Genomic DNA, 24,952 nt, shown 5'->3' with positions numbered 1-24,952 from the left:
ACTTTACTTTGACTTAACTTTTTATTTCTTGCACCTTAGCTTTGTGACTTTATATTTCCCCGAGGGGACCATTGAAGTTTTCTGATTCTGATTCACACAGGGAACGTCCTCAGTGTGGCATCAGAGCAGTGGGATACCATCACTAGTAGGGGTGTGTCCAAACCAATGAAATACTCTCTGACTAAAATGGGACACTGACACTAAAATAAAGAATAGAAGCTTCGATATGCATGCTGTGTGTTAGGTTGCTTTCACACCTACGTCGTTTGGTCGGTTTAAAACCCTTGAGCGTTTGGTCGGATAGTCCAGTTCGTTTGGGGCGGTGTGAAAGCTCATCCCCACTCTGGTGCGGATCAAACAAACAAACGGGGGTCTCGGTTCGCTTCCAAGTTAACTAGAGTTCGGTTCACTTCAGGTGAGAACTGCGATCAGACCAAAAATACAGGAATTGAACCAAGAACAGAGCATTTACTAGCCTGGGATTTCAACCTTGCACACAATTTACGGACTTTTATATGATTTGATAATTGATAAATGATAACTTTTAGATCCATAAGCTGTTCTGAGCACACATCGCTGGTCGTCTGTGTGTAGGGCTGGGCGATATCAGATATCACGATATTCTTGACCAAATACCTTGATATCGATATATTGCGGCGATATTCTAGGGTTGACAACTGGTGTTTAACAAAATGCCTTCACACTTAGATTTTAGATAAATCATCATCAGTAATGTGGACATAATGTCTACGTGGGGGAAAGGGCAAATAATAGAAGAGCTAGAACAGTCTGGTAGGTTCAGAAAGTACATCACTTTACTGTAATGCAGCCTTTAAAACCAGGAAAAGACAACACTGTCATATTACGATATTACGATATCCAAAATCTAAGACGATATCTAGTCTCATATCACAATATCGATATAATATCGATATTGCCCACAATGCCCAGCCCTATCTGTGTGACATCATTAGTCTGTGTGACATCATCATCATCTCTCTCTCTCTCCTTCACTCGCTTATCCTGACGTCTGCTAGAAGCCTGGTTTCTGTGTGCATGTCAACGAGGCAGAGTGTCAACCAGCTCCTACTATGTGAGCCGTCTCTGTGTAACGTAGAGTTTTTCCTGCGTGTCTCTACGACGTGTAACGTTAGACAGCCAATCACAGACATTATTAGATCTTGGTAGAAGCGTGCTGCGTGCCGATTGGCTCCCTGACGCTGATGAGATTTGCTCCTTAAGTATTGAAATTGGGTATCGAGTGGCGAGGCATTTTTCGACACTCGATACTTTAAAGGCAATTCGATCTGTGCCTAAAAGGTATTGAATTCAGTACCCAGCCGTGGACACATTCCATCCCAACAGCACCGGTGTGTGTTCAGCAGTAGTTGTCTCTCTCTTTTGTCGCTTTCCTGTGCTTTTTTTGAGAACTATCTCTCCTGCACAAGGAGGCGAGCAGTAACTTGGCGTTCTTGTTGTTCATAGTTGGCTAAGGACTATTTAATGCACTTTCAAAGTTTCCAAAATTGACTTGCATACCTTTTGACCTGCACCCTTCATGTGACCCATCCTGAATGGGCTTGTAGCCGTTACTAGCACACTTCGCTCTCAGTTGTTTTAATTGCCTTCCATTTCCAGAGGAAAGGTCATAATAAGAAAAGCATTTTCAAGTACTTTTATCCCTTATTAGTATGCAGCGTCCTCATCTTCTACCTCACACACTACTTAGTTGATAGTTTAAATGCCGTACATTTATTGTACTGTGCCTAGACCATCTATTTAAACAGCTCTGGGACCCAATAAAAATGGAAAATGGCGATCCATCATACCCCCCCCCCTTCCCGTATCCCACGTCCTGTAGCATCTCGTCTGCATTTCCCTTTATAGATCGGAGGCATTTCCTTTCTGCTGATGTCAGGAAGTGTGTTTTGGGGACACAGCCAGACATGGTGAGAAATGGGACAGTGCTTGTTATTCTGCTTTGTGCTTCTTTCTCTCTCTCACTCGCTCTCTTCTGATGAGCCAAAGGAAGTGATTGGCTCTCATCTCCTGGCTACCACTGATGATTATATATAGTCTGGAGTGATTGAGTTATTATTAAATATTATATTATGTTATTAAAGATGATTATATTATTCATTGAAATGAATTATTTATTACACATTTGAAAAGTCTAATTTCTGGCACACTCCAGACTCCATACCTTTAGATCACATCTTGACCAAGAACGACAGTGGTATCAAAGAGACGTCCTGTTCTGTTTTTTATTGGTCACACTGTAAATTGTATTCATTTTCTTTCCCATTTAGCTTCGTCTTGTTCAATTTCATATCCCTCATAATATATTTTGTTGTAATTAGTGCTCCTCTTCGGCTACTGCAACCGCTCGGTTTTCCCACAGGGATCATGAAAGGTTCAATTTACCTCAGAATTCGTAGCTGCCATATCTCCGCAGCAATTTGTCTAAAAGTGATTGTGATAGAATTGTTTCACATTCACTCTAATTAGACTGAAATAACAAGGGGAGTGGGCATATTAATCCAAAAAGGGTGTTTTATTCGGGGTTTTTTTTGTCAGGGACAGCTGCTGTGCTGTAATAGGCTCCATTGTAGTGGGAGAACTGAATCTGTACAGTTGTCAGTAGCTTGTAAGAGGATCAAGTCCACCGCCCTCCAAATCTCCTTTTATATTATTACTTACAGTAGCTAGAATCCCAAGGGCTCTCCTGCACACAGTACCACCCAAGGGAGATTGTAGGATTTTTTAAGAGGGGGGTACAGGGGGGGGACTATGGGGTGGGGTATTGGATAGGATAGAACAACATAATGTAATAATGTAATTCTGCTAAATAAAACATCACATTCATTATTACATTTATTTTTGTTTTCAATTGTATATTTGAATACAATAAACATTTTCTATAGGCTCAGTATTCCTGAGACTCCAAGACTCCTTCATGATCATGAAGGAGTCTTTTTGAATGCTCATGGCTGTTGTCATTAAGTGTCATCCGGTAAATTATAACACTGACTAGGGCTGTCCCTAACAATTATTTTTGTCATTGATTGATCTAACGATTAATTTGCATATTGTTCTAAAGATTTTTGAACTGAACTTTGGAGAATCTGTATTTTTACTTAAGTACTTGACATAAAACCTAAAATGGCTATGACATGGATTTATGTCATCACTGGAGTAATATGCAGTTAAGATAATCACTGCAATGTATTTTTGCATCAGTGTGGGACAAGGAAAATAACTGAAACGCAGGACTCCAGCCTACGTAAGTGGCCTGAAGTTTATACTTGTGTGTTGGTGTGTGAGTCTCTAGGAGAATAGCAGGGTGTGTGTGTGTGTGTGTGGGGAGTGTGTGGTAGAGCGATTGATTTCATGTTGTTTATGGAGAAGGAGAACCAGGAAATGAGTAGGGGGAAATGCAACGCTACCAAGCGATGGCCGAGCGACGTGTGTGCACCTCTTGAAAAATGTAACTACACGTCGCAGTGATGCATAACGCTCGGCCGTGTCTTGGCAGCGTTGCATTTCTCCCGACTCATTTCCTGGTTCTCCTTCTCCATAAACAACATGAAATCAAGGAGAGGGTTAACTTCTCCTGCTCCAGATTTCCCACCGTGGCCAGAAAGAACAGGGGAGACACTTTGTTTCTCTCACTATGACTCTGGAGTTGCTACTGAATACTGAAAGCAGCAGAAATGCAGAACTGAAAAAGACTATCGCAAGTGATATTGTTATTTTGATATTAAACAATGTTATTGCATCTTTTCTTCATATCGGGCAGCCCTAAAAAAAAAAAAAACTCGAAAAGAGTTTAGCTAATTTTGCTAACTGCTGGTCAGGTCAGCAAGCTCCACCACATATATGAAGCTACCTGAGCCACAAAGACCACCGAGCTACCTATGCTACCAATATTGTGGTATGCTTAACAAACTACACATTTAAAGAAGCTTAGCAAAGATGAACTAACCACAGAAACAGGACTCAGCCGACCGCTAAGGCTTATGCTGCGTTCCAGACACAATTTTTAGCCGTAAGTTACGTCTTCAAGTCACGACTCACGACTTGGTAGTGTTCCAGGCAAAGTCACCACAAACCCGTCTAGCTAGTGTTAGCGTTAGCTAGCGGCTACCTATCGTTGACGTTAGCTAGCGTTAGCTGATACCGGCCATTTCTAGTCGGCAACATATTTTGGGCTTCATTTAATAAACATAACCTGTAGTAGTACACAATTGTATGTGTATTGTTTTGATTACAATGTGCGGAATTACTTTACGCTGCCTATTTATGTCTATTTATTTCTATTTCTCACTGTTAACCGCCGGCGTCTGTACAGCATCAACAGGGGTCGCCATTGTTGTTTATGTGTGTGTGACGTTACAAACTGTAACTGGGAGTAATGATCTGGTACAAGTTCACGAGTAGTAAGTTACGGGTTTGACTGCCGCTCCAGGGTAGAAGGTTGTGAAAACACGAGTTATGGGTTGCCTGGAACACAGCATTAGATCAATCCCACACTTTTGTTTCAGAGCTCACCACCCCCTGAATTTACTAGTCGCAGCCAATCCATTAAAATCAGTTGATACTGGTCCAGAGTTTTTCTGTGTGTGTGACTGAGCCTAATCACTGCAGTCCACGGTGTATTCCTCCATGTTGGATTTGGTTCAGAATCCATTCTAGTACTTCACAGGGCAAAACAAGAGTTCTTTATGAACAAGAACAAGACGAAGATACTGCTTCCCCGAGTACAGGTGTAAAATAAAGTAGAAAGGAAAGAGAACCTAACCCTTGGGATGTCTTCCTGTCGACCTGCAACTTTTTGTTTTTCTGGGTCAAAATTTTAATCTAAAATTGGTTGACACTTTTTCTCACTTTTCCCGACATTTTTGTGACTTTTAAAAAAAAATTTGTTGGCACTTTTTCCATTGTTTTTGCACTTTTTTTTACGTTTTTGTTCTTTTTTCCCACTTTTTTAAAATCACTTTTTTTCAATGTTCTTGCATAATTTTTTTCTCTCCACAATGCTATAAAATTGAATAAAACACCCAAATTCAATGAAAGTAGTGAACTGATCATTTATTTTACAGAACCATCCACTTGAAAGAAACCTGAATTTTCTGATATAGAAACTGTTTGAAAATGGGTCTTATTTGACCCGAGGACAACAGGAGGTCTATGTGTTTTTTTTTGGAGAAACAATCCTACTAATTAGGGATGTCCCGCCGATCGCAAGTATCGGCTCGGAGCCGGTATATATTGGGCATTTTTTAACCGATCGGGGCTCGGCCTTTACCCCGATTACGTTACTCCGATCATGTACAATAGCTTGTAGTGATCGCTGCCTTTAAATCACACAGGCCCTGTGCTACAGACACACCGACAGACCGCCTGGATGCCGGCACTTTCAAACCAAGGTGGCGTGCGGCCACTCACCAGTGTCTGTCCGGAGTGTCTCGTAGCTTGCCAGCCCTTGGCAACACTAAGTACAAAAATCCTTCTTTCTTAGTCATCCGTTTTTTTTACAGAAGAGGATTACTCCAATTCTACACACTTCTTAACCACACTTACAGGCCGTCATTCCCTGGAGCCGACATCGGAACATAAGAAGAAAACCAAAGGTTGAATATTAAGCGCAAGAGGCGTCACTAAGTATAGTTTTCGTTGTCCAGCGGGGAACTTAAAACGGTTTATTTTTTTGGTTGGGGGTTTGCTAGGATCCTAAAGAGAACAAGCTAATTTTTCTGCACACAGACGTATTTAATTACTTTGCTTACTTAGTTATCTTAAACCAAAAAACGGTGTGCAGTTTGCAGCTCTATTATCTGAGCAAATACAAGTATCGGATCAGGACTCGGTATCGGCAGACATTCAACATTTTAAAGATCTAATCAGATCGGGGCGACAAAAAAGCTGATCGGGACATCCCTACTACTAATAATCCTACCACGGAGGGATACAGGGCTCCCATCATCCCTTGTTATGATTACCACACTAAAGCATCACAATGAAATTGACAGTGCCATGGTGTCCAACGTGTTACACATAGCACCTTTTAATGTAATCAGTCTTTAATCAAACTTATTCTGTTCTTTCATCCGAAAGAGGCAAAGATGTGTTAGAAAGGAGCTGTAATGGCAGAGCGTGCTGCCTTCCTTTATTTATTATTTTTTTTAAATTGACTCTATATACAAACTTAACAAATGATGTGGTGTTGCAGTTTGGTCAGGGGTCAGTGCTGGGCAGGGGGCCAACCTCCTTCTAATGGGTTGGAAAGTCCCACTCGCTGCTGCTGCTTGGTTGGCCAATGCACTGATTTAGGCCCACTTCAAGTTTATTTACCATCAAAAATTGGGAGAAACGATTTATCATGTTGAGAAACAATTCGACAAACAATCCTTTATTTTTATTTTTTTTTTCCCGAGAGGCCAACTGCTGTTTCCCCTCCTTTTATTTTTGAACTGGTGCAGCTGAGATTTTCCTCCCAGAAAATAACCTTTTCTTGGACCGTGTCCAGCCGGCCCACCCCTCTGATATGCAGCATGGCTGCTGGGATGGGGATCCGAGACGGAGGAGAGTTGTTCGGCCACCTCCACTTCCATTAACGACAAGCGAGCAGGGCGACCTCCAGACCCTCGATTAAGCCCCGCTCCGCGCGTTCGGTTAATGAACAGCAAAGGAAAAAAAGTTGAGGTGTAAAAAGCAATATCCCAAAGGCTCGGCGGGTAATTCTCGGTCACAACTCTTTTCTCTGAACCGAGACCTTTACTCAGTCACCTCAATTATACTGTACCACCCTGCTCTCATCTGGGCCTTCCTTCCACAGCTCGCACAACATGACAGAATGCATTTCCATACTAATGCCGCGGGAGTCATCACATCACAAGGGAGGTGTGTGTGTGTGTGTGTGTGTGTGTGTGTGTGTGTGTGTGTGTGTGTGCGCGGTGATGAAGGAACATGTCAGCCAGTGCAACTGTGTGGCTCACTGATGCGTTTTAGTAGTTTTTCGACAACTATATGGCAAAGCTTGATAAACGGCTTCAGTTTCAGGCCACATGAATATTCATGTGCAGCATAGTATCATGAGTTGAACTACAGAATATGTAAATATATGTACATAGTTTTATTAGGGCTGAACGGTGAATCGTTTTCAGTTTGAAAGAATGCGATGAGCTAATCGTGAAGACCGCGATCAATTGAATGTGAATATTTTAGTTGAATGTTTGGTGTTAACATAACGTTTTTTTATTCCGCTTTTTATTATTATATTTACTGTTCTTTTCATAAGATAAATGCTGGAATAATGTTCATTTATCACAGACCTATTTTCAGTGGTAGAAGGTGTAATATGTAGATGCTGCTGTTGAACTGAGGCAGATCACACATTTCAGTTTACAGGAAAGTACTGGTATTCTTTATTAGGGCCTGAGCACGAAAGTGCAAGGAACCTATTGTTTTTGTACAGATTATTATTATTATTATTATTATTCCGACGCGTCACTCGCATTTTTGAGGGGCTTAGCATGCTTGAAAACTCCAAAGTTTGCCTCCCCACCGTTATGCTTTGGGTTCCGCTTTTGCATGCTCCCCGGGTCGTCGGTGGCTTGGACCCCGTCATAACTGCTTGCAGTTCTAGTTATTATTATTTATTACTTTAGCTTTTCTGATAAATGTTCTGTTTGACTTCTGAGTGTTCCATGCTTATTCCATGCTGCCTGTTCATTATCTACGTTCTCATCCCTCGTAAGATATATAGAGCAGTTCTGATGGCGTCTCATGTTTTTATGCTCCATGACATTGTTTTATCTGTTACACAGGGAATATTTACACAGCTAAACTTTTAAGAAACAAAATCGCAAATCGAATCATAATCTCAATATCTGGCAGAAAAATAGCAATTATGTTTACCCCAAATTGTTCAGCCCTAGCGTGTGCGTGTGTGTGTGTGTGTGTGTGTGTGTGTGTGTGTGGGCAGCATTTTCGCTTCTTGTCTGAATTTCAGATCCAAGTAATTAATGTCCTTGTTCCCTGTGTTTTTCCTTCTCCCCACTCCAACAGCACAACCCAATCCGCCGAAAATTCACGAAGGATGGTGGGCGTACAAGGAGGTGGTGCAGGGCAGCTTTGTTCCAGGTAAGCCTCCAAAACAAGTCTGCAGCACTTTGATGCATGGCACTTTCTCCCAGAGTACAGATTTTTCGCTGCATACACTTTAACCACACTGTGTGCTTGATCCTGAAGTCGGAGCTTGTTACATATTTAAGATAACATCGGGCCACCTTGCCACTGGCAATAGTTTTACTTTCTCATTCTAACGAGAGCTATCCGCCCTTCCCCATACAGGTGACACTTTTCCACTGATTGATTGACGGCAGCTCACTGTGCCTTCCACCTTTTTCCATCTTGCTGTGTATCTGCGTGTCAGGCCAATCATTTTTTTTTTGCGAGACTGTGTTTTTCTGCTGAGCTGAGGTGCTTTTGATAAAGCCTGCAGGTGGCTGTGTGTTTGAGTGTGTCTACGCCAGTTCAGGACCCGATGTGTGCGTACGGACAGAACAATTTAGCGACTTTAGGGACTTTCTTCTGATGAGATGTAAAAGGTCAGAGTTGAGTTTTGTGGATTCCAATGTTCAAAATTACACAAAGCGATACATTCGTATTGGACCTATTTGCACCTCAAGACTCCCATCCAATGGCAACATGCTGCTGCTCCTCAGTCAGTAGGACAGGATGCATGCTTCTTTTGTGGCCAGACTTTCTCCTGCATAGGACTTTTTATGCCAAATCCTCTCCGAATGTGTTTTAATAGGAATTCACCAAACAACCGTTGAACAAGCAGATCATAAACTTGAATAGGAGCGCTAAAGTTTTACCGTCCAGAGTCAGGCTTTTGCAGTTTTGTCGATTGGGGTTTCATTTCCGTAAGCATATTAGGCATTTTTGTTTATCAAATTGGCAGAAATGACAGGCAAATGCATAGATTTCTGTCATAATAAGGTAACACAGACTCAGAATCATGCTTAGCCTACTGTTGTGTGTAGTCCCCCCCCACCCCCAAATGCCCATTTTGAATCAGGAAAAACCCAGATGGCCATAGATCATGAAAAACATGCATATATTGTCTTGGAAATCAGTCAAATCCAACAAAAACATTGAGTTGAATACAGCCCTAGTGCTTGTGGAGCCAGTAGAGCCATAGCTCTAGATCTTTTTTTGACATAAACGTTTTCTAAGTGAATCTTGACATATAAAATCAGGACTTTTAGGTTAAAGGTGACATATCGTGGTATAGGCTGAGTTAAGCGAAGTAACAGTGTGTTAATGTGGTATTGTGGTGTGTACACAGCCAATACAGGCATCTGTTTCCCAAAAGCAAACGTTAAAGGAACATATATTCTCGGCGAAGCATTGCTACTCTCTGCTCGGGGCTTCTCAGGCGCTGCAAGCATAACACTCCGCCCAAGTAGCAGAAGTAGCAGTGCTTCGCCTTTCTGAGAATATAGTTCCCAGTATGTATACGGTTAGAAGATGGCTGTGTGTCATGTGACCTTGTTATTTGTACACGCTGTGACTATACAAATCACAACATGTAAATAGGAACATGTTAGCGTTATTTTGTCACTTATTGGGAGCAGTAGGCTAGTTGGAACCGATTACCTTCAGGATCTGTGCTAGGCTAAGCTACCGGTGGGTGCGTTGGAACACGCACGGAGATGAGAAGGGTATGTATGGACTCATCTAACTCTGGGGGATACGGTGAAAAAGCTAAAGTCCCAATAAGTTGGCGTGTTCCAGCATTTCCAGGCATTCATAATAAGTGCCTGTTTGTCCTTCCCTCTTGCACCAACCGCCCGGGCGGTTTGCTGCTCCGTTTATATCTCCGCTTTCTCTCGGCGCACTTCTCCGCGCCGCACTTGCTTTACTAACCGCTGTACAACAGCTGGAGCAGTGCAACACTATTCATGATCCTCCTGCAGAGCATCACCAACTCCACCTTACCGTGTTCTGCAGCACGGAAGGTTTGTTTCACTGCAAATTAAGCCCAATTTAATGGACAGTGACAGTTTCCTCATCTACACTTCATCTGTTTCATCTATGTATAGAAATGATCAGTGCTTGAATACTTCCTCATCTGACAGTTCTTAACTAAAGTTGTAAGTATTTGATCGGCAGCCAAAATGATATTGTAGAAATTGAAATGTGAATAATACTTACGCCCTCGCTGGGAAAAGCAATAATACGACTTTAGTGCTCTGGTACAGTAGTGCAGTGGTGGAATGTACCTCAGTACATTTACTCCAGTACTGTACTTTAGTACAAATGTTGAGGGACATGTACTTTACTTGAGTCTTTTCATGCCACTTTTTACTTCTTTTTGGCATTTTGGGTCTTTATTTTGCCAGGACAGCTTTAAACATGAAACGGAGAGAGAGAGAGAGAGACATGCAGCAAAGGGCCGCAGGTCGGAATCGATCCCGCGGCCGCTGCGTCGAGGAGTGAGCCTCTGTATATGGGCGCACGCTCTGCCAGGTGTACTACCCAATGTGGTATTAGTAAGTAAAGGATCTGAATACTTCTTCCAGTGCTGCAGTAGTGCTATCAGAGCTCTGAGCCCTCTCCACTTGTTTCCACGTTATTGGCTCGTTTCTCTTCCCTGAAACGTCTCTCGGCGGAGGTCAAAACCTGCATCTTACGTCGTTTTCACCCCAAGGTTAGCAAAGCAAACGTAGTCCCACGTCGGGCCTGTGTCGCTGCGGCAGACCTTTGGAATACCGCTTATCCTTTCTGAGCTCTCTCAATTAGCTCTAAATTTGGTCTAAGTGCTGCACCCGTTCTCCCTTTGCTGTCACCTCCTCGCCATCACTTTCACTCACTGTTGTTCGTTCTTTCTTTCGTGCATACATGTCTGGCTGAATCATTTCTTCCAGCACTGGGCCTCTCGCTTCGCTGTAATTAATGGAAGCGTGCAGTACACGTGTGCTTCGTTTCATTTATGCACCCATTAGTCTGTGTCTGGTGCACAGTTTTATAAGTCGGCTAAACTTTAATTAACGTTACAGTGCAACTTTCAACTTGAGTGCCCGCTGTGTTGTAAAAGTGTATTTAAACCAATTATAATGTCAAAGGACCAAAAATAGGACCGAAAAGCCGATAATAAGCTCCCATTTGTAATGCTGCAGATATTGAATGTAACGACACTACCAATGCTACAGAGTTTTTTATTTTATTCATTATTACTATTATTGTGCCTCATTCACCAAACGTTGAGGACCCGAAGGCAGAGAGCAGGCAGGCAGGCAGGAGAAAGTTGAAGTTGAGGATTTATTAAACCAAAACACAGAAAATAACCAAGGGAGTCCAGAGAATAGCTGACACGGAGAAACACGACCGGAACAAACACACACACATACAATGATCTGACACAGGACAAGAGGAACACAAAGACTAAATACAGAGGGTAACGAGGTAACAAGAGGCCGGTGACACAAGGGCTGGGAAACAGGTGGAAAACATCAGGCAATCACAAGAGCAGGAAAACACAGGGAGTAAAACTAGACAAGACAAGACAGAGAACAGACTATCAAAATAAAACAGGAAACAGAACATAAAACAAGACCAATAATCACACAACAGAAGGAAACGAGACATGACAGAAAACCAGGCTACAAAAATGACAAGAAAACAGACTACAGTAAGACAAGACAAAACACCAAAACCATAACACTTAAAGGTGCTATAAGCGATGTCGCACGTTTTTTAGGCTACAACATTTTTTGTCACATACAGTAAAACATCTCTTCACTATCTGCTATCTGCCTGTCCCCTGAACACACTGTAAAACAATGCTGTCTCTGTGGACAGCCCAGGCTCCACAAATGCCAACATAAATAAACTGGCCAACCTGCACCACCAAACATAACAAACAAGAGTTCCAGCGAAAAATCGACAATAAGGCTTTTGGGTTGGGGGGTTAGTGCACGGAAGCACGGAAGGGAGGGGGAGGGGACGGGATGAGGAGGAGGGAGGGGCGAGCTAGCCTCATTTTGTTTGACAATGCGTGTTTGTCCTTCCCTCTGGCACCAACCGCCCGGGCGGTTTGCTATATCTTTATATAGCGTTTATATCTCCGCTTTCTCTCGGCGCACTTCTCCGCGCCGCACTTGCTTTAGTAACCGCCGTACAACAGCTGGAGCAGTGCAACACTATTCATGATCCTCCTGTGGCCGTGCAGAGCATCACCAACTCCACCTTACCGTGTTCTGCAGCCCGGCAGGATTCGATTTAAAAGAGAACGGAAGGTTTGTTTCACTGCAAATGAAGCCCAATTTAATGGACAGTGACAGTTTCCTCATCTACACTTCATCTGTTTCATCTATGTATAGAAATGATCAGTGCTTGAATACTTCCTCATCTGACAGTTTTAGGGGTTCTTAACTAAAGTTGTAAGTATTTGATTGGCAGCCAAAATGATATTGTAGAAATTGAAATGTGAATAATACTTACGCCCTCGCTGGGAAAAGCAATAATACGACTTTAGTGCTCTGGTACAGTAGTACAGTGGTGGAATGTACCTCAGTACATTTACTCCAGTACTGTACTTTAGTACAAATGTTGAGGGACATGTACTTTACTTGAGTCTTTTCATGCCACTTTCTACTTCTTTTTGGCATTTTGGGCCTTTATTTTGCCAGGACAGCTTTAAACATGAAACGGAGAGAGAGAGAGAGAGAGAGAGAGAGAGAGAGAGAGAGAGACATGCAGCAAAGGGCCGCAGGTCGGAATCGATCCCGCGGCCGCTGCGTCGAGGAGTGAGCCTCTGTATATGGGCGCACGCTCTGCCATGTGTACTACCCAATGTGGTATTAGTAAGTAAAGGATCTGAATACTTCTTCCAGTGCTGCAGTAGTGCTATCAGAGCTCTGAGCCCTCTCCACTTGTTTCCACGTTATTGGCTCGTTTCTCTTCCCTGAAAAGTCTCTCGGCGGAGGTCAAAACCTGCATCTTACGTCGTTTTCACCCCAAGGTTAGCAAAGCAAACGTAGTCCCACGTTGGGCCTGTGTCGCTGCGGCAGACCTTTGGAATACCGCTTATCCTTTCTGAGCTCTCTCAATTAGCTCTAAATTTGGTTAAAGGTCAGATTAAACTCTAAGTGCTGCACCCGTTCTCCCTTTGCTGTCACCTCCTCGCCATCACTCTCACTCACATACATGTCTGGCTGAATCATTTCTTCCAGCACTGGGCCTCTCGCTTCACTGTAATTAATGGAAGCGTGCAGTACATGTGTGCTTCGTTTCATTTATGCACCCATTAGTCTGTGTCTGGTGCACAGTTTTATAAGTCGGCTAAACTTTAATTAACGTTACAGTGCAACTTTCAACTTGAGTACCTGCTGTGTTATAAAAGTCTATTTAACCAATTATAATGTCAAAGGACCAAAAATAGGACCGAAAACCGATAATAAGCTCCCATTTGTAATGCTGCAGATATTGAATGTAACGACACTACCAATGCTACAGAGTTTTTTATTTTATTTATTATTATTATTACTATTATTGAGCCTCATTCACCAAAGGTTCTTAAAAAGAAATTTGTTCTTAAAGGTGCTATAAGCGATGTCACACGTTTTCTAGGCTACAACATTTTTTGTCACATACAGCAAACATCTCTTCACTATCTGCTATCTGCCTGTCCCCTGAACACACTGTAAAACAATGCTGTCTCTGTGGACAGCCCAGGCTCCACAAATGCCAACATAAATAAACTGGCCAACCTGCACCACCAAACATAACAAACAAGAGTTCCAGCGTTCCAACTAAAAATTGACAATAAGGCTTTTGGGTTGGGGGGTTAGTGCACGGAAGCACGGAATGGAGGGGGAGGGGACGGGATGAGGAGGAGGGAGGGGCGAGCTAGCCTCATTTTGTTTGACAATACTTTGAACGTCAACAAGAGGTAACGTCGCTCACCTTTAAACCCCATTTACGCAGTTTTCACGAAGATTCTGGCATTCACCAATGTTTTCTGAACAGAATCTACTCGCAGTCAAGAGCACTCTTACGCACAATTGAGAGCTGATGTGTTTGCGCAAAATAAGTAGTTATACCGTTTTCGTCAAACTCAGTGGTGAGTGAAACTGAAGCAGAGGGACAGAGCTGTACCCGAGCCAAAGTAGAGCACTTTTTAATTATTAACTTTATCTGTTATCAGGCAAATAAACCGCAGATGCAGATGATCTGCAAAAACGTCCATGTAAAGCTACCTCTACTGCTCATTGAAATGTTTTTTTTTATTCCGTGGTGTTGTAGTTCTTCTCTTTCGCTCGTCCAAATATAATTCGCTGTATATGTACAGATCATTATTACTCTGTGTTGCTTTTATTGAATTTGAAGAAATGTATTGACTTTGCAAGGACTTTTCTGACTCTGGATTTCGTTGTACTTTAAAGGTGCAGTAGGTAAGAATTATAAAACTAACTTTCTGTCATATTTTCTGAACTGACCCTATGTTCCAGTTGAACCACATGACGCAGGTAATGTAAAAAATAAATCTGGCTCCTCTGGCACCACCTACAGCCTGTAGTGTGATTTGCAAAAATCCACAGCTCCCTGTTCAGATGCACCAATCAGGACCAGGGGGGGTGCCTAACTGCGTGTCAATCACTGCTCATACACACGCATTAATTCTCCCTTGTGGGGGGAGGGGCTTAGGAGACCGTTTTGGGCTTCAGCGGAAAGGGGGGAGGGACGGAGAAGTTATCGATGTTCAAATTTTTTGGCTAAGTCGTGGATCTTCACAATCCTACCTACAACACCTTTAATGTCGTGATATAGGTCTTAGATTCCATTCATAAAGTTCCTAAAAAGTCTTAAATTTGACTTGTTGAAACCTACAGAAACCCTTTATTGTCTTTCTGTGATTGTCAATCCCTTACATTACTAAAGACCTTATTAAAATGGGGTATGTTTGGCAAAAAAATCTGTAAAGTTGACCTGGGTATTTCTTATGTATGAGTAAGAAAACATGTTTTAGGAGCCGTCTGAATGCTGTGGTATTTATGGTATTGAGCCACCTCGTGATTGACTCTGTGTTTCTTGCTGTGTGGATGGGTAGCAGTGGCTTCATATGATCAGAGATACAGTGGGGCAAAAAAGTATTTAGTTAGCTACCAATTGTGCAAGTTCTCCCACTTAAAAATATGAGAGAGGCCTGTAATTTTCATCATAGGTACACTTCAATTTTGAGAGACAAAATGAGAAAAAAAAATCCAGAAAATCACATTGTAGGATTTTTAATGAATTTATTTGCAAATTATGGTGGATAATAAGTATTTGGTCAATAACAAAAGTTCATCTCAATACTTTGTTATATACCCTTTGTTGGCAATGATAGAGGTCAAATGTTTTCTGTAAGTCTTCACAAGGTTTTCACACACTGTTGCTGGTATTTTGGCCCATTCCTTCATGCAGATCTCCTCTAGAGCAGTGATGTTTTGGGGCTGTCGCTGGGCAACATGGACTTTCAACTCCCTCCAAAGATTTTCTATGGGGTTGAGATCTGGAGACTGGCTAGGCCACTCCAGGACCTTGAAATGCTTCTTACGAAGTCACTCCTTCGTTGCCCGGGCGGTGTGTTTGGGATCATTGTCATGCTGAAAGACCCAGCCACGTTTCATCTTCAATGCCCTTGCTGATGGAAGGAGGTTTTCACTCAAAATCTCACGATACATGGCCCCATTCATTCTTTCCTTTACACGGATCAGTCGTCCTGGTCCTTTTGCAGAAAAAACAGCCCCAAAGCATGATGTTTCCAGCCCCATGCTTCACAGTAGGTATGGTGTTCTTTGGATGCAACTCAGCATTCTTTCCCCTCCAAACACGACGAGTTGAGTTTTTAACCAAAAAGTTCTATTTTGGTTTCATCTGACCATATGACATTCTCCCAATCCTCTTCTGGATCATCCAAATGCTCTCTAGCAAACTCCAGACGGGCCTGGACATGTACTGGCTTAAGCAGGGGGACACGTCTGGCACTGCAGGATTTGAGTCCCTGGCGGCGTAGTGTGTTACTGATGGTAGCCTTTGTTACTTTGGTCCCAGCTCTGGACCAAAGTGGACCTAGTGAATCTTGCTTGTTTGTAGGTGACCAAGTACTTATTTCCCCGAGGAATTTGCAAATAAATTCATTATAAATCCTACAATGTGATTTTCTGGATTTTTTTTCTCATTTTGTCTCTCATAGTTGAAGTGTACCTATGATGAAAATTACAGGCCTCTCTCATCTTTTTAAGTGGGAGAACTTGCACCATTGGTGGCTGACTAAATACTTTTTTGCCCCACTGTAAGCATGGGCGAGATAGAAAGATTGATTTACAGACGGAAGCCCTCTGACTGCAGATGGCTGTGTGCATGTGGCTTTCTTAAAGAAATGATATTGTCACATATATGAATGTTTGGCGACTGCAGACGGCGATATGTAGAATGGGAGAAGTGAGTTCTGATTGTATTTAGATGAGAGTGTACCAGAGAGGGCTGTTGATTTAAGGTATAAGGGCTGCTGGGTAATGTGATTTTATACCCTTTTATGTACTCATATACTCTTTTTGTTTGGACCAGGAAAAACACAATTTAGTTCCTCTCTGCACTGCACTGTATACAGATGGATGGCAATAAAGTCGCTCTCATCTCTTATACCCTGCAGGGTTCAATAATAAGGGTTTCCCGATGGCCTGAGGCAAGTAAAACGCCACGTCGGGCAAGTAAATATAACGACCTACGAGGGCTGCACAATATATCGTTTTTTTTTTATCGTCATAGCGATATCAACTGCCGCCATATACATATCGCGAAAGGTTGCAACATATCGCAGTAGACACTACGAGATTCTTTTATGTTAGTTGAAAGAAAACATCAGCAGACAATTGCACTTGTAACAGTGTAACTGTCATTATTTTATAGTGGTGCCTGTTTTTGTCAATACAATGTTCAATTTGTTCAATTAAAGAATGTTAGAAATTATTTCCTTTTGTTTGTTTTAAATTCAACAATCAATTTGTTGTATTTTAGAAGAATACTGAAAGCAACAAAAAGGCAGAACTGAGTACATTTTAATATCTGTTAATTTATCGCAAGTAATATCGTTATCGCGATATTCAACAACGTTATCGCATGGCGCATATTTTCCCCATATCGTGCAGCCCTACAACCTACTTGCCCGTTCGGGCATCATCGTATCGTAATCATTTGATTTGAATGTGCTGTTGGCCAATCAAGAATTGAGTTGGCGCTTGATGCTTTTGCCGTATTCTTTCGACATTTTTTACACTTTTGATGCTTTCAACGTTAGACATTTTAGTTTACATTTCTGACGCTTTTTGACAATTGACTTCAGGCAAGTAGATTTCGTTTTTACTTGCCAGACTGGAAGTAAAAACTGATTTGCCTGGAAGTCTTATTAGATCTCCATTAGATTTCCATTTAACTCTTTCTCTTTGCATTCCAAGGCTGTAGCCAGGATCTTAGAAATACTATTGCCTCGAGTCCAAGTCAAATAGAGATTTGACCGGAAAGACAGATGTCTTGTTCTGTAAGCACATTTGTGATGAATGGTGGTTGTCAGCAATAACCTTGAAGACCAATACATTGTGTTTTCAATGACTGCTTCACAATAAAAGCTCCCCCCCCCCCCCTCAATGATAGTGTCACCAGTTGAATGCTTTTAATGTGAACAAGCAGCAGTTGGTAATGTAGCATTAGCAGAAACGCACACACATACAGCTCTGACACACATGGACGTGAGTGAACAGTAAACACTGAGGCTGATATCAATGAGATACATTTACAAACAATAATGCGAGATTCCTGATTTCCAGCATGGGAACAGTGGACTCCGCCACCATTTAATGAAAACAACTTTATAGAGATGTAATTACATAAAGTAACGTAACGCGTGCACGGAATGGCTATTTGCTGTCAAAAACTAGGACTATAAATAGTATCAACAATTGGTTTTTAAAGGCGTTTTCACACCTATAGTTTGTTTGCTCTGGTCCTAAGCAGTTGATGAGTTTGTAAACTTGGAGCGATTTCCCCTTGGTTCGGTTCACAGAGAAAAATCCAAGCTTACCAAAATGCGTCATTACAAACCATGCAAGAACGTACCCTCCTGTTATTGGTCGCATATGTCTGGAGCGGGAGTAAGAAAGTAAATACAGGACGAAGGTCCTGTATTCTGTATTCTGGATTATACATGTCAAATCGGCCAAAATGAAGAACGACGGCCCCTCGGACAGACGGCGGCACGGAACACAGCGAACAGACTCGAGTTACTGACCTCGCCAGACTGTCTAACAGCCGATTTTCGGCTCTGTGTGTCCGGGCCTTTAGGTTCCGCCTGGGACAAGAGGAAGAGCTAAAGACAGTGCTCAGAGAGACAGACACAATGATTCTTTTATGGAGCTAATAGTGTAACAGCAGGGAAGTTCCTCTGGCTTTCACACCCACACACACACACACGCACTATCATAGTGTACTGTATGTGTGGAAATAGTCAGGATGAGTGATTGTTACATATCCAATAATTAGGCTAATTTCAAGCAAATGAAAGCGCCTACATAATTCAGTAAGTAATTAAGTAATTAGAATTGAGAACTGTTTTGATGATACATTAGAAATACATGCTGCTCAGTTGAAGGGTGCTGACAAATAAATCCAGTGTTGTCATTAACCTTGACTTATATCTTGGGGGAGGGGCGGAGGGGGGCGGCGGTGCGCAATCATGGAAGGCTTGTATCCAGTGGACGCGCCAACAGTTTTCTTGTTATCAGAAGTCCTCATGGGGGCGGCAGAAACTACGCACTATAGCTTTAGGTAACAAGAATAGCCTGACGCAAAGCAACAACATATCACGGCCTGAGCATGACCTATTGCCTAAATGTGTAATGTCGCCTACAGTGGAATGTATACTCCATCCATCTTCGTGTCCCATTGACTGCCTCCCATAAGTCATGGGCCGCATTGATTTAGCAAGATGTTTTTAGGCTTCTAACATCACGTCAATCCATTCCTTCATTTCTGTCACAGTGCAGCTTTGATATGGCACAGCGTTGCAGCTTATGTGTATATATATATATTTCTAGTTGCAGGCCTTCACCATGTTGAAGAGCGATTTATGACTTTATCCATCTATCAGATATCCTATTTATCTAGGTTTATACAGTTAAGAGAGTTTGGCGATGCCTACTTGACACACTTGGAACAGTAGCCTGGTGCATTTACTGAAACTCCTCTGCTTTAAATGGCATAAAACATGTTGGCACAAGTGTTGAGTTGACAGTATGCAGTGCTCCAGTTAGGATTAGTGTCGTGCTTTTTGCTGTTAACAAAGCGTGGAGGACAGCTTTTTTTTTTTAAGAATATTTTTTTGGGGCATTTTTGGTTTTTATTTTGACAGGACAGCTGAAGACATGAAAGGGGAGAGAGAGGGGGGAATGACACGCAGCAAAGGGCCACAGGTCGGAGTCGAACCCGGGCCCACCGCGTCGAGAAAGAAACCTCTATATATGGGCGCCCGCTCTACCAACTGAGCTATCCGGGCGCCCGGAGGACTGTGAGAGCATCCGATCTAATCACCAGACCTTATCGTACATCTCCACATCTGATGCTCCCTTTTTCAAGGCCATCAACTGACGTCAGAACATTTTGTCACAGCTTCTCATCTCCAGATTTTGATTTAATCCCGTGTTTTACCCTCCACATGCTCTTGTTCCTCCTTATGCTGTTGTTTTATTGCCATTTTGTTTGGCAGCAATCAAACAAGTGGTAGCCGTTTTTCCAGCAGGCTTGTGAGCTGATTAACCGTTTTTTTATTTATTTATTTTTTTTCACATCCCACTGAGACAAGAACCAAGCACCAACAATATAATTTTAGCCGCTAGTTGTGAAGCCCAATATGCAGTGTTGTGAAAAATCCTGTTTCATTTTCAATGAATACTCCAGCTAAGCTCCCCTCCGAATCAATGGAGGAGGCTAATTGGCTGGTACTTTGTATATGTCTGGCAGGTAGCGAGCTCTTCTTCAAGTGACATTTGCTGATCGAAAACCAATTAAAGGCACAGACACCACGCACCATTTGCCACCAGCAGTTTTATGGGAAGAAAATGGATATTCGATAGCACATTGCCAGCTTGATTTGAGTGTACCCAAGCCAGCCCCTGCACTGGAGCTGGAAATAAGGCCAGAGCTACTGTGGCTACGGCTGGGTACCGAATTCAAAACTTTTTAGGCACCGACCAAATTGCCTCTAAAGCGGAGATCTTCAACAGGGGCTCCAGGACTCGTCGGAGTCGCCTCCAAATTATTGTACATTTTTGAAAGTTTTTAAAACAATTAAAATGTCTTAACATGAATCCAACATATTAATAGCAAATATAAATCCCCACTGATGATAGGCTTACTGGCCTATAGGTAAGGTAGTCACTAAGACCATCCACAGATACAGTCCATCCTGTGCCGTTCAACCTGTGGTATTCATTGTGCCACATGTATGTAAAAATGAAGGAAATAGAAGAAAATAATAAGAGCAATAACGGTAATATGTACACTATAAATGCTCTTTGTATTTACAGGTGGGGAGAATATATATATATATATATATATATATATATATATATATATATATATATATATATACAAATTAATGTACATATGAATATGAAAAAGGCATATTCTACAGGTCATTATTTACATGTGAGGGAGAATACAGTATATATGCACTGAATATACAGATGAATATGAGATGGCACAGGCCCAATCCCAAAGTCCGGACTCACAGACTCACGGACTTTGGTGCGTGTTCTCGTGAAATACGTAAGGGCTTAGGGTTGTCCCAATGTCCAATTTCAAAGGGCGTGAGGGTTTGAGTACACACTTACCGAGCCCTTTCCGTGAGTCTGCATCGATGCAGACTTCACCAAAAGGGAATTACCCACAGTTCAAAGCGTTGTGATGTTTACTGCGGAGACCATAGGGAAATCCGTAAATTACAAAGGTAAACAGCAGCACGACACACGACCACGGGACACAGACCAACCTGTTGTCCAGCTTGTAAAACAACAGTTTGAAAAAATGTGGAATCAGGCAGCCGTTTCCCGTGCCTTGGTCGTGTGGAAAGCAACAAACTGAAAACTGAAAATTTCCAAACCGGCGAGTATCAGCAACATCTTTGTTATTAAACGTCGCCAAGGTAACATCTCGAGAAGTGCTGTCCCAATCCCATTTATATCTGAGCCCATCTGGCCTCACACACTCACTCACTTAGCACCTGAGATCAATGAAGTCCGTGAGTCTTTAGTCCTTAGTCCTCAGGGCTCAATTTGGGATTGGGCCATATTGCATAGGTCACAGTATTCTATGCACTAAAAAGGTATGTATAAAGGCTTTAGACCGCCCTACATGTTCTTGTAGCCCCAGTTTAATATGCAACTTAATTTTATTCACTATATATAGTAGTGGGTCCCTTATTCATCTCTTTCAGTTAAGGGGTCATTGGCTTAAAAAACATTGAAGACCCCTGGTATAGTATATAGAAAAAAATGAAAAATGCTTCGTCAGTCAATACCCATTTTCAATAACTAAGGAGTAAATCTCATCAGAGTCAGTGAGCCAATCAGCATGCAGCATGCTTCTACCAAGATCTAGTAATGTCTGTGATAGGCGGTCTAATGTTACACGTCGTAGAGACACACAGGAAGAACTTTGAAAAAAGATTTGTGCCGTGTGTAATGTTATTTCTTTTTGTTAAAATGGATTTTTATAAAATAAAGAAAGAAAAAAAGAAAAGAAATTGGTATAGTAGGTAAAGTATCGCTCATGAACAGGTATCAAAGTCACGGTATTGGGATCGGTACCGGTATCTAAACATTTTGAACGATACCCAGCCCTAGCTGTGTTGTGGGGGCAGGTCTGATGAGAAGAGGCCTCCCAGTCGTTGGATCAGTGGCAGGAGATGGTTTGTGACAGCCAGCACTGCACACCAGACGCTGTTTGATGGGCCTTGAGCATCTAACTAAACAGATTTGGCCCCAGGGGAGATGACAGTGGCGGGAGAAATTTCTCCTACCTACCATGGTGAAATATTACCTCCTGCACTGATATGCTGCTGCAGTATGTTTCCACTTTGGTAGACATAACGGTCTTTTTCATTTATTGTGCGTGCAGACAATTGTTACATCCAGTAAAACACTTACACAGCCTCTCTGAACTCCAGACTAAAATGTACCTCCTTTTCTGAAACCCACGAATAATCAGTACAGTTGTGTTGTGTGCTCCAAAGAAAAATGGAAACATGCAATGATGGGGAGTCTAAGGGTGTGGCTGCATTCAGGTCCAGGTACGCATTTGCGGATACAAAACGCTCTGCGTTCATTTGTGCATTGTGTTTCACAAGTCACAAATTAGAGCCACAGATACGACACATATTTACGAACACAAATCACTCTGCATTCATTTGTGAATTGTGTTTTACAAGTTGCAAATACTTATGAGATTTTTTTTAGCACCATAGTACACACACACACGCACACACGCACGCACACACGCATGCACACACATATATGCACACACACACACACACACACACACACACACGCACACACACACACGCACACACACACACACACACACACACGCATGCACACACATACACGCACACACGCAAACACATACACGCGCACTTGCATGCACACACACACACACACACACACACACACATGCACGCTCGCACACATGCACGCATGCACACACAGTGGGAAATTATTCCAACAATGTAAGCAGAGAGGAGGAGAACACTGTTAAGACTGTATTCACATGTTTGGTAACCTTCTGTCAATTTCTAATGTGATATTTGGAAAATCGTACACAAACACACTCCAGCTGGCTGAGCAAGATCCACACACACACACACACACACACACACACACACACACACACACACACACACACACAGACACCTGCACAAAGATACACACGGTGACAGCTGTGGGCATTAAGTGGCAGTATGACGGATTGAGTTCAGACAGGATGGCCCTGTATTTACCCTCCACTGACTGACAGCAGAGAGAGAGAGAGAGAGGAGAGAAGGAAAGAAAACGGGTAAAAAGAGGGAGAGGAAACAGGACAGGAGACAAAGTAGGGGAGGAAGATAAACAGATGAAAGGAAAACATGAGAGGAAGAGGGAAGGAGAGGAGCAAATACACAATTAGAGAAAACTGATAAAGGGACGTGAGGGACAAAATAGCAAAAGAAGTAGGGCTGGGCAACATATCGATTTAATCTTGACATCGATATACGAGACTAGATATCGTCTTTAATTTTGTATATTGTGATTTGCCATATAAGTGTTGTCTTTTCCTGGTTTTAAAGGCTGCATTACAGTAAAGTCATGTCATTTTACCAGACTGTCCTACGTGTTCTATTATTTGCCTTTACCCACTTAGTCATTGTATGCACATTAATGGTGATTATTTATCAAAACTCTCACTGTGTTCATATTTTTAAAAAGCACCAATAGTCAACCTTACAATATCGCCGCAACTATCGACATCGATGTATTTAGTCAAAAATATCGTGATAATTGATTTTCTCCATATTGTCCAGCTCTAAAAAAAAAAAAAAAGTATGAGCAAATAATGGAAGTGAAGGGAAGAAACGAGGTAAGGACATAAGGGCAGACAGTTTCAGAGGGCGGCACAATTTGAACAAGACAGAAGAAGAAATGACTGCAGAGAAGGAAAAGAGACGAGGGGAGGTAAGATGAAAGAAAGGAGATGAGAGGACGGGGGAGATGGTAGATGGGCAGGGAGGAGTTGAAGAGAGAAGTCAGGTCCGAGTTAGCCCAAGCAAGGAGATGAAAGCAGAGGCAGCCGAGTGACGGTTGGGAGAAAGAGAGCGGGGGGGTTGGATAAATGGAGTTGAAGGTTGGGTGGACAGGTCGGGGGGGTTCTTGAAGAGCCACGCACAGAAAAAAAAAAAAGTTATGATTTGAAAAACATTCTTTACGGTTGACAGTTACCCTGTGATGAGGGACGCTGACACTTTTCCTCACCTCTTCAAATCCTTCAATTGCACACAGGTCAGTGTCAATCCGTCAATCACACAGCCCCTGAAGGCACCACCGGCCTCCCCAACACACAGCTTTCAAACTACCAGCTAAATATCCTCTTTCTTCATTCCACTAATTAAAAGCATGCAGAAATGTTGCAGTTCAGCTTTTTTTCAGCTCCGATTGTTTGTTTAAATAGCTGTCCTGATCTTTTGACTGCTGTCGTACGGTGACAAAACAACTAACTGCAACTAATGATTATTTCTATCGTCCTATTCTATGTCATATACTTACTCCAGCTAATTCCTCACTCTCTAAAAAAAGTCAGAAAATGGTACAAAAATATCACAAATTTCAGCAGCCCAAAGTGATGTCTTCATATTTTATAGTTTCCTTTGTTAGCCAATGCACTGCCTATCCACTAAGGGTGGAATGGTTTGGTCTCACTTGCAGGGCCGTGAAGAAGAAGAAAATTACCAGTTTAACACGTTTGCAAATGTTTTTTGGGCTTTTAATACCATGCATACTGTACAAACTCACTGTGACACACACAAGACCCACTGAGTCAACAATGTACTCAGTCGTAAGTCAGATGGCGTACGTGAATACAGTCTAATCTGTTCCAAACATCCCTGTGTGGTTACAGCGCCCGGGCTTGTTATTCATCACACAAGTGTGCATTTGATCCGCCCGTCAAATCGTCCCATTCCAAATGAGTCAGCGCTGTGTGTATATACTCCACAGATATGAAGTGATGACCTGCTTTTTTATCTCACCACGGACATCTTTGCCAAATAGCATTTCCTTTTTATTGATACTGACACTGTGTACTGAGGGGATTA

At 42.3% G+C, this 24,952-nt stretch overlaps 1 protein-coding gene across 1 annotated transcript in view; it reads left to right on the top strand.

Moving 5' to 3' along the window:
• Window positions 1-24,952, top strand: part of ca10a (carbonic anhydrase Xa) — a 293,559-nt gene that overhangs the window by 32,778 nt on the left and 235,829 nt on the right. The window contains exon 2 of the mRNA XM_078279600.1: window positions 8,071-8,145. Within this exon, the coding sequence (XP_078135726.1) occupies window positions 8,071-8,145 (75 nt within the window). The remainder of the gene's footprint in view (window positions 1-8,070; window positions 8,146-24,952) is intronic.

This window comes from Sander vitreus, chromosome 21 (genome assembly GCF_031162955.1).
Source record: "Sander vitreus isolate 19-12246 chromosome 21, sanVit1, whole genome shotgun sequence".
Classification (NCBI taxonomy): Eukaryota; Metazoa; Chordata; class Actinopteri; order Perciformes; family Percidae; genus Sander; species Sander vitreus.
Note: the sequence above shows the minus strand (reverse complement) of the source record. Positions and strands in the feature narration are given on the sequence as shown.